At 36.9% G+C, this 13492-nt stretch overlaps 1 protein-coding gene across 3 annotated transcripts; it reads right to left on the bottom strand.

Moving 5' to 3' along the window:
• LOC113697398 (ABSCISIC ACID-INSENSITIVE 5-like protein 2) lies at positions 1–12995 on the bottom strand. Of its 3 annotated transcripts, XM_027216997.2 has the most exons (6): positions 12842–12986; positions 11687–11780; positions 7435–7529; positions 6223–7222; positions 6069–6140; positions 1–297 (listed from the first exon to the last, which is right to left on the bottom strand). In XM_027216997.2, the coding sequence occupies exons 4-6, from the start codon at positions 7072–7074 to the stop codon at positions 217–219; spliced, it is 1005 nt and encodes a 334-aa protein (XP_027072798.1). In that variant the 5' UTR covers positions 7075–7222; positions 7435–7529; positions 11687–11780; positions 12842–12986; the 3' UTR covers positions 1–216. The 3 variants fall into 3 exon arrangements, with proteins under 3 accessions (XP_027072798.1, XP_027072799.1, XP_071911861.1); XM_027216998.2 differs by lacking the exon at positions 11687–11780 and having other exon boundaries at positions 12842–12995; XM_072055760.1 differs by lacking the exons at positions 11687–11780; positions 12842–12986 and adding an exon at positions 7835–7889.
• Between the last annotated feature and the right edge of the window lie 497 nt (positions 12996–13492).

Genomic DNA, 13492 nt, shown 5'->3' with positions numbered 1-13492 from the left:
TAACCAAACTACAAGGTCATATATTTCCATGTAATCATCCAAAAAGGAACAAATTTCTCCAGGTTAAAAACTACAAAATGTACAAAAAAAAAAAAGAAAGGGGTAAAAAAGCACTGACGGTTCCAAAGGCCAGCATTTGCATAGGATGGTATGAACAACACCTTGCAAGCAAAATCTCTATGGCATAACAAATATCTGTATGATGATGTATTGGTGTCAAACAGGGCCTGAACTTGTTCTTCGCAGCTGATACTTCGGCTCTGGTGGTGGCACAGTTGTTAATGCTTTCTCCATCTCCTGCAAATATATCAGTAAGATTATAAAGTTATAACACCCAAAGAGAAAGTTGTAAATAATTGCAACTCATCTTGTAAGCGACCAAATCTCAACCACAGAATCGTGAGTAGGCTGATGATAATCTACATTAGCAAGATTCCGGTAATCTTGTCAACTGCCGCTGCAGCAGCAGCAATAGTAACAGCATTGCCCAGAATTCAAATTCACATTGATTTCAATTCCACCCACGAAATAAAATCTGATGTAGAAGCTACTTGTTACAAGTTGACTCTCATTCTGATGTGTCTAGTGAGGCTAAGCATACAAAACGCAAGAAACTATGCACAGCACTCCACTTGTAATTTGCTCAACCAAGTACGTATGCCGGTATGCTAATACTGTGCATTAACTGTTACCTAATCAAAATTGTCGACACTATGCTATGCTATGCATTAGCTTTCATTCTCCAAAGTGCACTCCACTCTGATGAGCCTATTGCTGCCTCTATTCAAGGTAACAAGCATCATACTTCTATGCGTAAATAAATTCACAAAAACCACAAAGTCCAATACAAACTTTCAACTTCAATGTCCAGGTTAGGCATATCATTGCAAAGGTATCTAATGCCATACCATATCAATTAATTCCACCAGCAAATTTTACAATACAATATACAAAACAACTTGAGAGCAATTATGACAGGAAATAATAGTAATGGATTGACTTTTGGAAAACATTGACCTGTTGTCAGAAAATGATTGAAGTATGTTCAATTTTGGTCATGTACATTCCAACTCTAGTTCCAATCTCAAGATGAAGAAAAATGTTTGAATGATTTAGGGCCTTCACGAACTCAAATACCACTTCTAAGTAGTCATACTACCTACCATAAAAATAACAAAAGCTATTACTTTTTCATAGGTCTCCAGTGGATATTATTACTTGAGACTTCAACACAGGACTTTTATAGTAGTGGCCTAATTTCCTTCGAAGTGAATATGACTAGCTAGCAATTGTAGCAATAAAATTATCCTGTACATAAAAGGGTCCAATCTCATTGATTTCTATATGTCAATGGCCAACATCATTAAATTAAGGGCAAATTATCCAATTGACCCTTGAACTCTTTGTCTAAGTAAAAATAAGCCCCTTATCTATTTTTTGCTGACTTTAAGCCCTCGAACTTGTAAAATTGGACACCCGTGACCCTTTTAGCCAGTTTCTCCGGTTTTGCAACCGAAAAGTGAATTCACACGAATGCCAGTATGCTTTTAAGAAGGGCATTTTTGTCAAAAGATTCAAAACTCGCTTGCCCAGTATTCTCTACCTCCCCACATCACCTCTTTCCTCTTCAATTCCAATTCCAACTCCCTCGCCCTTCACCATTCCGACACCTCTTTGTCTCTTTACCCTTCTCTCTCCCCTCTCTTCCTTCCCTTCTCCCTCCACTCTCGTCCCTTCTCCCACCTCCTCCGCTGCCTTCCTCCACCTCCTCTCTAACCCTAACCCTCGTTCTATTTTCATCACCTCCTCACCTTTCCTCGGCAGCACAGCTGTTCTCTTCCGCTTCTTTATTTTTCATCCTACCCGGAAGGCGTTTGTGAAGCTCAAGGTTCGATCTAACCATAGGGATTTGAGGTTCGATGATAACAAGTATGGCATTGTTTTCGCGGTTTCTCATGGCGTTTCGGTGAAATTGGCGGGTGGGAGTAATTTTTTCAACATGTATTCTGTTTCGAATTCGAAGATTTGGGTTTTTGCTATCAAATTGGAGGCAGATTTTGAAGAGGTGAAGTTGATGAAGTGTGCTGTGATTGATTGTGTCTTGCCGGTTTTTTCCATGAGTGTCTTGTCTGGGCATTTGATTTTGGGAGAAGAGAATGGGGTTAGGTTTTTCCATGGGGGAGGAGATGAATAGGAGGGAGAGGGAGAGGTTGCGGGAGAGAGGAGAGGAGAGGGAGACAACATCGGTGAAGAAGTCAATGAGGAGAGAGGAGAGAGGAGTTATTCCTTTTTTGCTTAGAATATGCGGACAAAAATGCCCTTCTTAAAAGCATACTGGCATTCGTGTGAATTCACTTTCCGGTTGCAAAACCGGAGAAACTGGCTAAAAGGGTCACGGGTGTCCAATTTTACAAGTTCGAGGGCTTAAAGTCAGCAAAAAATAGATGAGGGGCTTATTTTTACTTAGACAAAGAGTTAAAGGGCCAATTGGATAATTTGCCCTTAAATTAAATGTTAAATCCCCACATCATTACTTCCAGACATGGAAACTTTTGAGCCTTCTATGGCTAAATCAACAATTTATAATTAGATTAGGAGTGGCGCATAAGCAATTCACTCGATTTGCTATTTGTTGTGCACAGCATATGCAACACAAGGGCCAAAGAAGCAGAACAAAATAATCATATCTACATCTATTAATGAATATCACAAATAAAAAATGAACTCAGACTGAAACTCAGACTAGGCAGCAGCTTGGCCAAGCTCAGGCAAGGGTCACGAGGTCAGGTATCAACGGGTTCAACCAGTTAGACCAAGGTCAAATAACCGGAGAAAAGGAAGATGTTGCAACATCATATATATTTTTATATGTAAAACAAAAAAAATACAGAAAATTACCCTCATTGGTGACTTTATAAATAATACAAAGGATTCAGTAAAAAAATTGAAGAAATTAAGGCCAGAAATGTAACTTGGAAAATGTTTATGGCTCTATTTACAGTTTCTCAAAACATTAGGGATCAAAATAGAAGAGTAAGATTGTAAGGAACATCAAAAGTTACTACTAAATAATGAAACCTAAATCTTTGTAAGCGGTCAGCGTCTATTTCTCTGCACGCTGACATCGTACCTTCTTCCTTGTAGTTTCTTTATTTCATCAAAATCACACACACATGCACAAACACACAGAGGTGTGAAACCCTCTCTCTCTTGTTTATTGTCTTCTCCTCTTTTATTTATTTATTTATTTCTCTTTCTCTTAGTTCATCTTAGAGTTTTTAAGGCTTGAACTAGCATGAGTGGCTTTTGAGATGGAGTCAGACTTGGAGAAGGTGGAGATGATGACAAGCACCGGTGTCTGGCAATGTGCGGACAATGGAATCAGGCCAAGAAAAAAAAAAACAAAACTTCAGCAAGAAAAAAAAAATTACAAAGGGGGACAGAAACCCAATTTTTTTATTGGTTCCCAGTTCAACCACGAATTTGACTGGGTCTTTTCCCCCACTGAGTTTTAGTATTAACTCGGACAGGAGACCCAGCAGGTTCCTGGTTCAATCAGTCAAACTGGCAGCTCCAGTCTGAGTTCAATAATACTGCCTCCACTACAACACGGTTTAATGGAAAGCCATAGTAAGCACATCTAGGACATACGCCAATGCCCCACTGGGCCTTAAAGTGCATAGCCACATTAAGTTGGACAGTTATGAAATGCAACTAACCTTTTAGGTTCATAATAACAACTGAAAGAAAACGTATCATAAAGAAGCATAAATAAGAAAAAGGACAAAGCAGCATATATGATCAATATATCCAAATGCATATGCAAGACACGTGTTATAAAGCATAACCTCCATCAATAACTCAGTTCACATCTAAGTAAAAGAGATTCTATGAATAAAATGTATAACTTGCACTCTGTTGGAGGTAGGTGCTACAAGCCATACCGCACTTAAAATGTTACCAACAAATTTACTAAATAGGTGTATGACACTAAGCTTCTCAGATTGCTCCGGTAATGCTGTATTCAGTTAAGTAGTAAGCAGTAAAATAAAACAGTTGGCACAAAAACTAACTCAGTTAAAATGACTACACTAGGAGAAGTGAGATCCCAACCTTCATCGAAAGGGTCAAGGTTTGCAAAACCTCAAATAGAGGCCATCATCCAACACCAAACAAAAAGCATCAGAGCAATTATAATTTCTCAAGAAATCACTCGCAATCCAAGGTTCATTTTCATAGTAGCTATGAAGGAACATTGTTGAAGCAACTCTAGATTATTAACACCTAAAATTAATCCTGTACCTTAATCTCAATAAAAGATATTTGAGTCGTACGTATCTCTGTCACTAGATCAGCCAAATCAATCCATTACTAAATACTACTCCCTCTGTCCCAAAAATTGGGACTTTTTTGGGAACTGCACTTTTTATGTACTGTAGCTAGTGGGGCTCAAGTTTTCAGTTTCTTCCGGTCTTGCCCTTAGTTGAACATATGGACTTGCTGATGGGATGTCCTTTCTACAATGAACAATTTCTGCAACCCACAGATGTCACAGTAATAGATGACTGAGATGATGTGCCATGGTGGACCAATACAATTGCTTAGTGTAATTTGAAGAATCCTGTCATTACTAATTGAAGGGTGTAAATGGAAATTAGTTAATGAAACTGGTTTGATTCAATTGTGACTCAAATTTTGGGATAGTGAAAAAGTGAAACTATAACATTAACAATGGGACGGGGGGAATATGTCCAAATTAGAATACAGAAGAAATGGTTAAAAAAATGCCAACATTAGAAAAACCTAACCAAAGACAGCACCAAACCAACACGAAAGTAGATCATAGTAAACCTACCAATTTGTTTAAGTGCCTTTACCTTTTAACATATACCTTTTCAAGCAAATCCATATAATGGCAGGGTAGAATGACATTTCTCGAAGATGCTGCGAACTTGGAACAAAGAGATTCTTACACAAATCAAAGGATCCACTTAGAAGTTGCATATTCTACCCAGCTATCAACATAGCACAAAACATGGGAGAGTTCAAGAGTTCTTACATACAATATTTTTGCGCGCACGCGCGTGTGTGTGTGTATAGAGGAAGGGGACGTAGTACTAATAGCCACTCCAAAGAACAAAAAATGATTTCTACCAGCTATTGCACTCTAAGAGTTTTAGATATTTGGGATGCAGCCAACAAATGAGTCAAGGAAATCCAAGATTCAAGGATTTCCAGAATTTTGCTTAATCCAAAGATACAAAGCATTCTTTGGGAGTTGGGTTGAGTCTTAAAAAGGATTCTTACTTTCCATTCAAGTACACAATTAATTTAAAGAATCCTCAGATCTTCTGAACAAAAGTTGTTAGGTGCATTCTAATAATTTAGCTTGTCACAGAAATTTTTGGTTTTGGCAAGTAGTTTTTGAGTTTTCATTCTTGAGTGAATAAGGAATCCTTTCTAATTAGGAATAGCCTTGTTCATATTCTAGTTAAGTAGCAAATCCTTGTAATAGGATTTGATTCAGGGCTATACAAAGACTGTAATGCATTAATAAAATCAGCAGACACATTATCTTCTTCAGGTTGTGTAATGCCTAAAGGTTCCTAGGAATGATTCCTAGAGTTTCCTAATTCTGTTCTTCATCTCAGATTCTAAGCAGTTTTCTTTTGTTTTCTATTCTAATTTTATTTGATCTCCATTCCTGCAATAATTTCCTATAATAGTGTGATTTAGTGCAAGTACTAAGTCTACAAAACATCTATCACAATTCACACGGTGCTTGGCCTAAAAAGCTTTGGTGCTGCTCAATTTGTTTCCATTTCCCAAACACAGAATTACCCGTACAATTTCCAAAAACTCCCCAATTCATGCATCAACAAGAATTTAGACATTATGAGCCAATATCTCGCAGAAACTGATTAGACCATGATGTATTTAAAGAGTGAAATCGGTAAAAATAATTTCTGTCCGAAATTATCATATAAGATTCTCCACCCGAAGGCAGCAAGGATTGAAAATCAGACTACAGAACATCAATAAGTTGTATTTAGTACTATAAACCATACCCTCTGCCTCTTAAGCCTTTCATTCTCCTCTTCAAGGCGTGTAACCTTGTTCTCCAGCTCATGTGTATATGCCTGTCCATGAACAGAATCATACTATAGCCATCGAATATTTTCAACTTAGAGAATTACACATTTGAATAGGTTTAAACATCACCTGTTTTCTTGCTCGTGAACGTGCTGCAGATTCCCGGTTCTTGATCATCCTCTTCTGTCTCCTTTCAACAGTCTTTTGTATCACATCACCAGAACCAACCCTCCTCCTTCCTGGTGTTTGTGTATCAGAGAGAGTGCCCATCAAAGTGGAGGGGGACATGGTCATTTGAGTTTCAGGATATGCAGAATCCATCATAGGATTTGAACCAATTGTAAGCTGCGGTTGAACTGGATGGCCAGGCATAAAAACAGGCATAATGTTCTGCTGCTGCTGCTGCTGAGGTGGTGGTGACTGATGAATTGAAGGGATCTGATAATGTGTCCACTGAGATTGTGGTGGAACATTCTGTTGTTGAAGTACAACAGCATCAACCCCTAAACTTGAACCAGAATTCTTTGATGGAGTTGGTTCAGCAACCACTCCTGCCTTAACCAAGAAATCCTCCAGTGTTATTTCACCAAGAGTAATTTGTCTTTCCTGAGCTTTCCTCTCATAATTGTGTTTCTGTCCTTGTTGAATATCTTGCCAGACCTCATCCACAGTCTTCTTGCTCAGATCCCTAGACAATGTAAGGCTTGATTGGCGATTTAAAGCCAAAGGTAGCTGGCCATGCTGATGTACCCCATAATCAACACCTCCAGTTCCTTGGTTAGCCTCAGCAGTCCAGACAGTCTTAAGAAGCTCATCAAGGTTCATGCTGCTTAATGGTTTCCCCAAATCCCCTAAGTGGTGCTGAACCTCATCAAGAGTTAGACTGTATAAAGATCCTTGCCTTGCCAATGAGCTTGACTTGGGCTCATGGATTTGAGTTCCACCAACAGTACTCTTACCAACACCCCCTTGAGATCCCATTACCTCAGTTCTTATCTATCAGCCTTTCTAAATATACTTCAATCAAGTATTTGGTAAGGCTTGGTAGTGGATCCCACACAGCCTTACTCAACAGCAATTCACGTTCTTATTTCCAAAATGGAAAGCTCAATGATGCCAATTGTCACATCTATGCCCAATTAGAGATGAAAAAGTCAGAAAAGACTCTTTCAACTTCACGTCAATGAAAACATACTTCCCTGACCCCCTTAAAAAGAATAAACAAATGGATAATAGCATACAAAAGAAAACCATGCACTTGGGGACAGCTAACCTATAAACTAGAACAAGTGTAAGATACAGAAGATGCATATCGATCAACAATTCAGAATTCAAAAGAACCTGTCAAGAGAAAGAATCGCAATAATCATTCAGCTTGCATACTTCTCCACAGGTACATCATTATCCACAAAGCTATACAAACCTCAGGCACCATGCTGCAGGAGAAAACATGCATCAATTTCACTGAAAAGAACAGAATCATTCTATCTGCATATGCATGAGGCTGTGGGAAATGCAAAAGACTTATCCCTATTTCTGATCATAAAAGTGATGCTAATGCATTTCAAAACTAAACTATTGAACTCCTGCTATGCATCTTGCACATAGAACACATTTTAGTTTAATTATCGTCAAAAATACAAATGGTGAAGACAAATGCCAGGAAGATTTGAAAAATAATTGAAGATAAGAAACCTAAATTTGGAAAGACCAATTTGATGCTGATATAGATTTATTTTACTTCTTAGGCGGCATTTGCTGTAGGCTGATTCAGTAACTTATGCACAAGCTTCACCACTGGGCTGCATCTGTAGTAAAGCATATTTTGGCTTAATACTCGCCTGATGGTAAGATTATAGAGTAATGTCCGTATGCTTCACTGTAGACAACAGCCAGAGTAATGCATATTTTAGCTTCTTTGTAGCTAAATCCAGCTGAAAAGCTGCATTCATGAGCAGCCATATGCAGTCAATACTCTCAAATTTCTAATAAGCAAATTTTAGTTGGACTTACAAGTTTATGCCCCAATAAATTGGCTACATCTGGTTTTATTGAGCCAGAGCTTCGGAGATAAAGAATTTTTTCACTTTTAAGAAGTAAACCCTTACTTTTTTAATGTCTGACCCCCCAGAGGGGGGGGGGACACCATAAGGTATTTATTATCTGCATCCTATAATCAGCACATAAAATTAGCAGCTAAAAAAACTCTTACAGCCCTGAGATGTGCCACAGTACTTGTGAGTAGGTTAGTTTTGTAACTGAAACTATAAAGCCCTGGTAATGTCCATTTTCTATCATACTATTTAAAAAAAACAGGAAGATTTGTGATAAGGGAGACAGAAGAGTTGAAAATTGATAATAAGGCATAACTTTTACCCAGTTTCTAAAAAGGGAAGAAGATACTGAGTATGTAGCACCTGGACCCAAGCCCTTGTGAACATTAAATTGCAACTCTTTGAAAAGACTATTCAAGATAGGAATTTCCCTTTGTGGAAATTAAATAATTTAGATGTCGTCCTATTATGCAGAGGATTACCTCCCTTTTTCTTTTTAAACATTTGTGCAATGATTAAGAATCAAAGTTTTCCTCGTCTTTTTCGTTGCCTCTAATACTATTACAACCATCCAATTTGCAGCCAATAGACTTCGCTGATTGCAAACAGGAATCTTCCTCATTCCCTTTCTTTCAGAGCATCATATCCTTTTGGATATTGCTTAACTTAGATATCTACCCACAACACCACTATAAACTGATTGGTGCCACACTAAAAGACGGAGAGAAAAATAATTTGAGGGGATTAAAAGTAAAAATATTGCTTCTTGTGATACTTAAGAAGATTAAAATGCTAGAGGGATGTGATCTTTAACAAGGAAATGTCATCGCATCACCCAAATTCATACTTAAAATTCTCTTAGACTAGTTTGTTACCCTGAAATATGCAGAGGATTTGCATGCAACTACATAAGTGTATGCATTTAAATGTCCATAACAGCAGGAGAAACATGAAATTTCTACAAAAGACATCCAGTAACCATCACAACACCTGTATCGTGACAAGATGGTTGAACCAATTTTGACACTATATTTTAGGACCAAGCCCTTGTGATGAGTAGGTATCGAAATTAGAAAATAACCTTAAGTGAATCAATCAAAGTCTATATTTTGAACCATTCGGAATAAAGTATGATAAAACTCAAGGAAATCATACCGAGAAAGATAGTATACTATATTTCACGGAATAACCTAAGGTGTTTAAATGGATTTGATTTCAAAAAGGAATTTTAAATGACTGTCGATTTCAAAGCCTCATTAAACAGATCACTTTCTTTGGGAAACTTCAAAAAAATTTGAGAAAAGAATTTGAAATCCATCAGCTAAACAAAGATTATTGAAGGAATTGAGTAAAAACTGTTCTAAACTTTTGGTTTCAATCCGCAAATATAAATAAATATCATTGGGGACAAAATAAGCACATTAAGCCTTGAATGAAAATTAAATTACTATACAATCCCTAAACTATGTCAAATTTTCAAAGAATTGTAAGATAAGGAGGGGTGGCACTGTGGCATCTAGGGATGGCAATGGGGCCACTTTCCCACGAGTACTCCCCCCTCCCTGAGGGCACAATGAATAAGAGGACTCCCCTGCCCCATTGAGCCACTTCACATAATATGGTAACAATATAAATGTTTTGTCCTATAACATGTTCAATTGAGCATTCGCAAGTAAATTCCCAAAAAGTAGGGTTTTCTAAAATCACTTCCGAAAAGGTGGTGTTCTTTAAACTTCTTCCCAAAGGGTCAAAAAAGCACTCAGTAAATGCATTGTTTCCTCAAACAACGCATTCACAGAATGCGCTCTTTTATTTGGCTAGGCATTTTTTCCCTAAAAAACACATTCACTAAATGCGTTGTTTAAAAGATGTATTCAGTGAATGCGTTATTTCAGAGCCCTCACTATTTGAGAAGTCTTTTTGAAAAATACCACTATTTGAGAATTTACTCGAGCATTCGTGGATGCAAAGTTCATTAGATGGTTGCAGAAAAAGCTATAGAAATCGCCGATAATATAAGCTCTAGAGCATTTCTTAGTGAGGATATGTTATTTACAGCACTAGCATCATCATCAACTAGCAACTAGAATTAATTGGAGTTTGAATTGATAACTTAGCAGGCTATTGTGGGAGGTCCAAGCCACATTGTCAAGGGAATATTCAGATGCAGCATTTTGTATGCCAACCGGGTCTGAGTAAGTTAAAAATAAATAAAAATAAAAAATGAATCTCTACTTGCTCCTAACTTACACTTTTTAAAAGGGATGTAATGAAACTTTCAGCAAAACAAGAATTTCATTCAAGCAAATCAATAAAAAAGGATCCTCCTCAACTTTAAGAAATCATTGTCTACAAGTATCCCCCAGCTGCGTTGCCATTCCTGATGGCATCACCACCATGCACCACATTTGGCCACCACTTCATGACGTAATTTTCAATGAGAAACTATAACGAAATGGTAATTATTTGCATTCCAATTTGGGCCGTCATTTAACGAAGTAAACTAACCACATTTGAAGAGTTGCTATCAATTGCACTGTGGCCTTAAACTAGTCCCGTTCAATGGCTTAGCTAACTGCCCATTTTTTTCCTAGGTGGCAATAAATTGAACAGTTTTCATCCAAGCCAGTTTTAGGGGCCATGCAGCCTGGACAACTGTTCAACTAGTGGTTTTTCATATTTGATTGGGTAGGCCAGACTATGTCTTAATTCCACGCGCGTTACTTTGAGAAGTTGTACCATATTTGCAAATTTGCTATTCAAGTCAATATGGAAAAGACAACTACGACCTTTTAGCAGTAGCCATATCAATTACAGTTGTCTCCACTAGCATAGTCAGGTCAGAATGCAGACAAACTTGAAGCTACTTTGAATTTGCCAACTGACAATAATTAGCATTATCACCTATGCCGCAATTCGCAAACAAGTACAAACTGAACGCAAAGCACTCATGTGTTCAATAATGTATCCAATATAGGTTTTTAGCCAAAAGAATGATAACTCCAAAAACAAAAATATGTTTAATCTGTGTTTTTATTTGTTCTAAAAATTTCCACAGGCAAAATTAGCTTTCCCAAAATTTAAACAATCAATATACTGAAGCAATTAAGAGATGCACCAATATATCCTTTAAAAGTCCTAATTCTGTTTTAGGTGTTGCACACTGGTAACTTCACTCGCAAATATGAATATCCCATTTATTTTTTTTAACAATTAAAACTCTATAATAGGAGATCTTCAATGTCCAGTTGTCAGCAGTTGTAGCAATAGGCCTCATCTCTCCCAGACAAGAGAAGCTATTGTTAATAAAATTCCTCAAACACAAGAATTTCTATCAAGATGATTTCCTCAAAAATACAAGTCAACGAAAATTATTCCACAAAATCTGATTGAGCACAAGAATTGAACCACAGATTTAGATCAAAACCTACTTTGACAACACAAAAGCAGTTGACGACATAGGGAGGAATTATTTTCTCTTTGACGTAATTATTTAATTTCCAGACTATGAATCCACATATTTTGGAAACTGCCATTACCTTTTCGTCACAGGGATTAAAGCACTGAATCTTTAATTAGGTTGCACTTGATTGTCCCATACATGATCTGACATTTCAGTTACATACTCCTCTCCTGACCAGCATATAATCATTAATGTTATTTCAGCATAACCTAACAAATGCACGGCTCTCCAAAAGGAATGAATTGCTTGGAAATTATGGATACAAAGCAGTCCAATGCAGAAGGCAAAATAAATAATTCAGCAAACCAAGCCTATAGGTCTTACAAGCAATCCAACTCAGAATTCCAGAAGAATGGTAAAAAGGGATACATCAAGCAGATTATATACTGTGATTTGTAAGAAAGAGAAGCTTTCGGCAAAGAGAGCATATGTAGTCCTAAATAATAATAAGGCAGAATGTCAACTATTTACTGCACTTCTAGTTTCTACTGATTTATGTCCATACGAATACTTTATCGTGTAAATGTAGTAATCAATATGTACATAAATGAATACAAATGCCCTTTATTCCTAACAGTTCAAAATTGAGCCAGCTTTACAAATGAAGGTTTCAAGTGTGCCCTTAGTTCTCCCCATACTGAAAGCCAAACCACATAAGTGTAAAATCAGACTATAAAAATGCGGAATGCAAAACCAAACCTCAGCCCAAAATAGATTTCAATAAAAAAAAAAATTCAACAGAAGTGTCAAGCAGCGTATAAAGAAACACAGGCAAACATGCAAAACCAAAATTAAATCCAAAAAAAGAAAAGTTTATTTTTAAAAAAAAAAAAAAACTCCATGCAACTAAAGTGGGGACAAAAAGAGTCCCGAAATAAACGAATTGGACGAAAAATATGACGAAATCCATAACAGCATTATCCCAACAAAGCAAACGGATCAATACATAGCTACTCAAATTTGTTAACTAGCAAAGGGGATTTCCAGAAATGCCTAAAAAATCCCATAAAATGAAAAGCTAAGATCTAAGCTAAAAGAATGACACTAAACAAAACCATCCCATTGCATGTCCTCCAACCCTTGTGCAAAACCCAAACAAAAAAAAAAAGATCATCAGTGAAATTAAAAATCAAAGTGAAACTAAAAGGCTGCATGAATAACAGAATTCGATAAGTAAATGAGGCACAAAAGAGAAGAAAGAATTATAAAAATTAATGAAAATGGAATATACCTGAGCTTTTGGTTGATGAAGAAGAATGAAGAAGAGGTTTTCAATGGGGAGTTGTGAAAAAATGAGCCGGCACGAGAGAAGAAAGAACAGGGGAAAATTGGGAAATTCTCTGCACTTTTTATTACCCCACGTGATAAAGTACAAGGAAAGGCGGGCCGTCCGATTGATAATTCCACGCGCGCCTGAGTGGGGAGTGGAGTATTATGAAAAAACAAAATGGTTAATTTCACTTTGCACCCTTTAACCATACCTAATTTTTTACTCTCTGTTTTGTAACATTTATGTTTGCTGTTTTTATGTTTTTGTTTGTAGATTTCACTTTGCACCCTTTAAACATACCTAATTTCACTTTTTGTTTGCCTTGTTTTTAAAAGGCCAAAATTGTTGTTTTTAGCTATTTAAAAAACACTTAAAATAGAAAATCAATAAATGAATGTTTTAAATTGTTTTCATTTCATGTTCACTCAATTACCATCGTATATCCCACCTAAATTTCTCAACCTACTTAACTCAATACCACCTAGTTCGGCTCAACTCGACCTAGTCCGACTCAGCCTTTCTCGGCTTTAAAACTTATGATTGGTTCTTAATTGGGTTTCAACAAGTCTTTATCCAACACAAGAAATATATATATATATATATCTCTTTTTT

Source organism: Coffea arabica, chromosome 6e (genome assembly GCF_036785885.1).
Source record: "Coffea arabica cultivar ET-39 chromosome 6e, Coffea Arabica ET-39 HiFi, whole genome shotgun sequence".
NCBI lineage: Eukaryota > Viridiplantae > Streptophyta > Magnoliopsida > Gentianales > Rubiaceae > Coffea > Coffea arabica.
The sequence above is the reverse complement of the archived record's forward strand: the minus strand, read 5'-3'. Positions and strand labels throughout refer to the sequence as shown.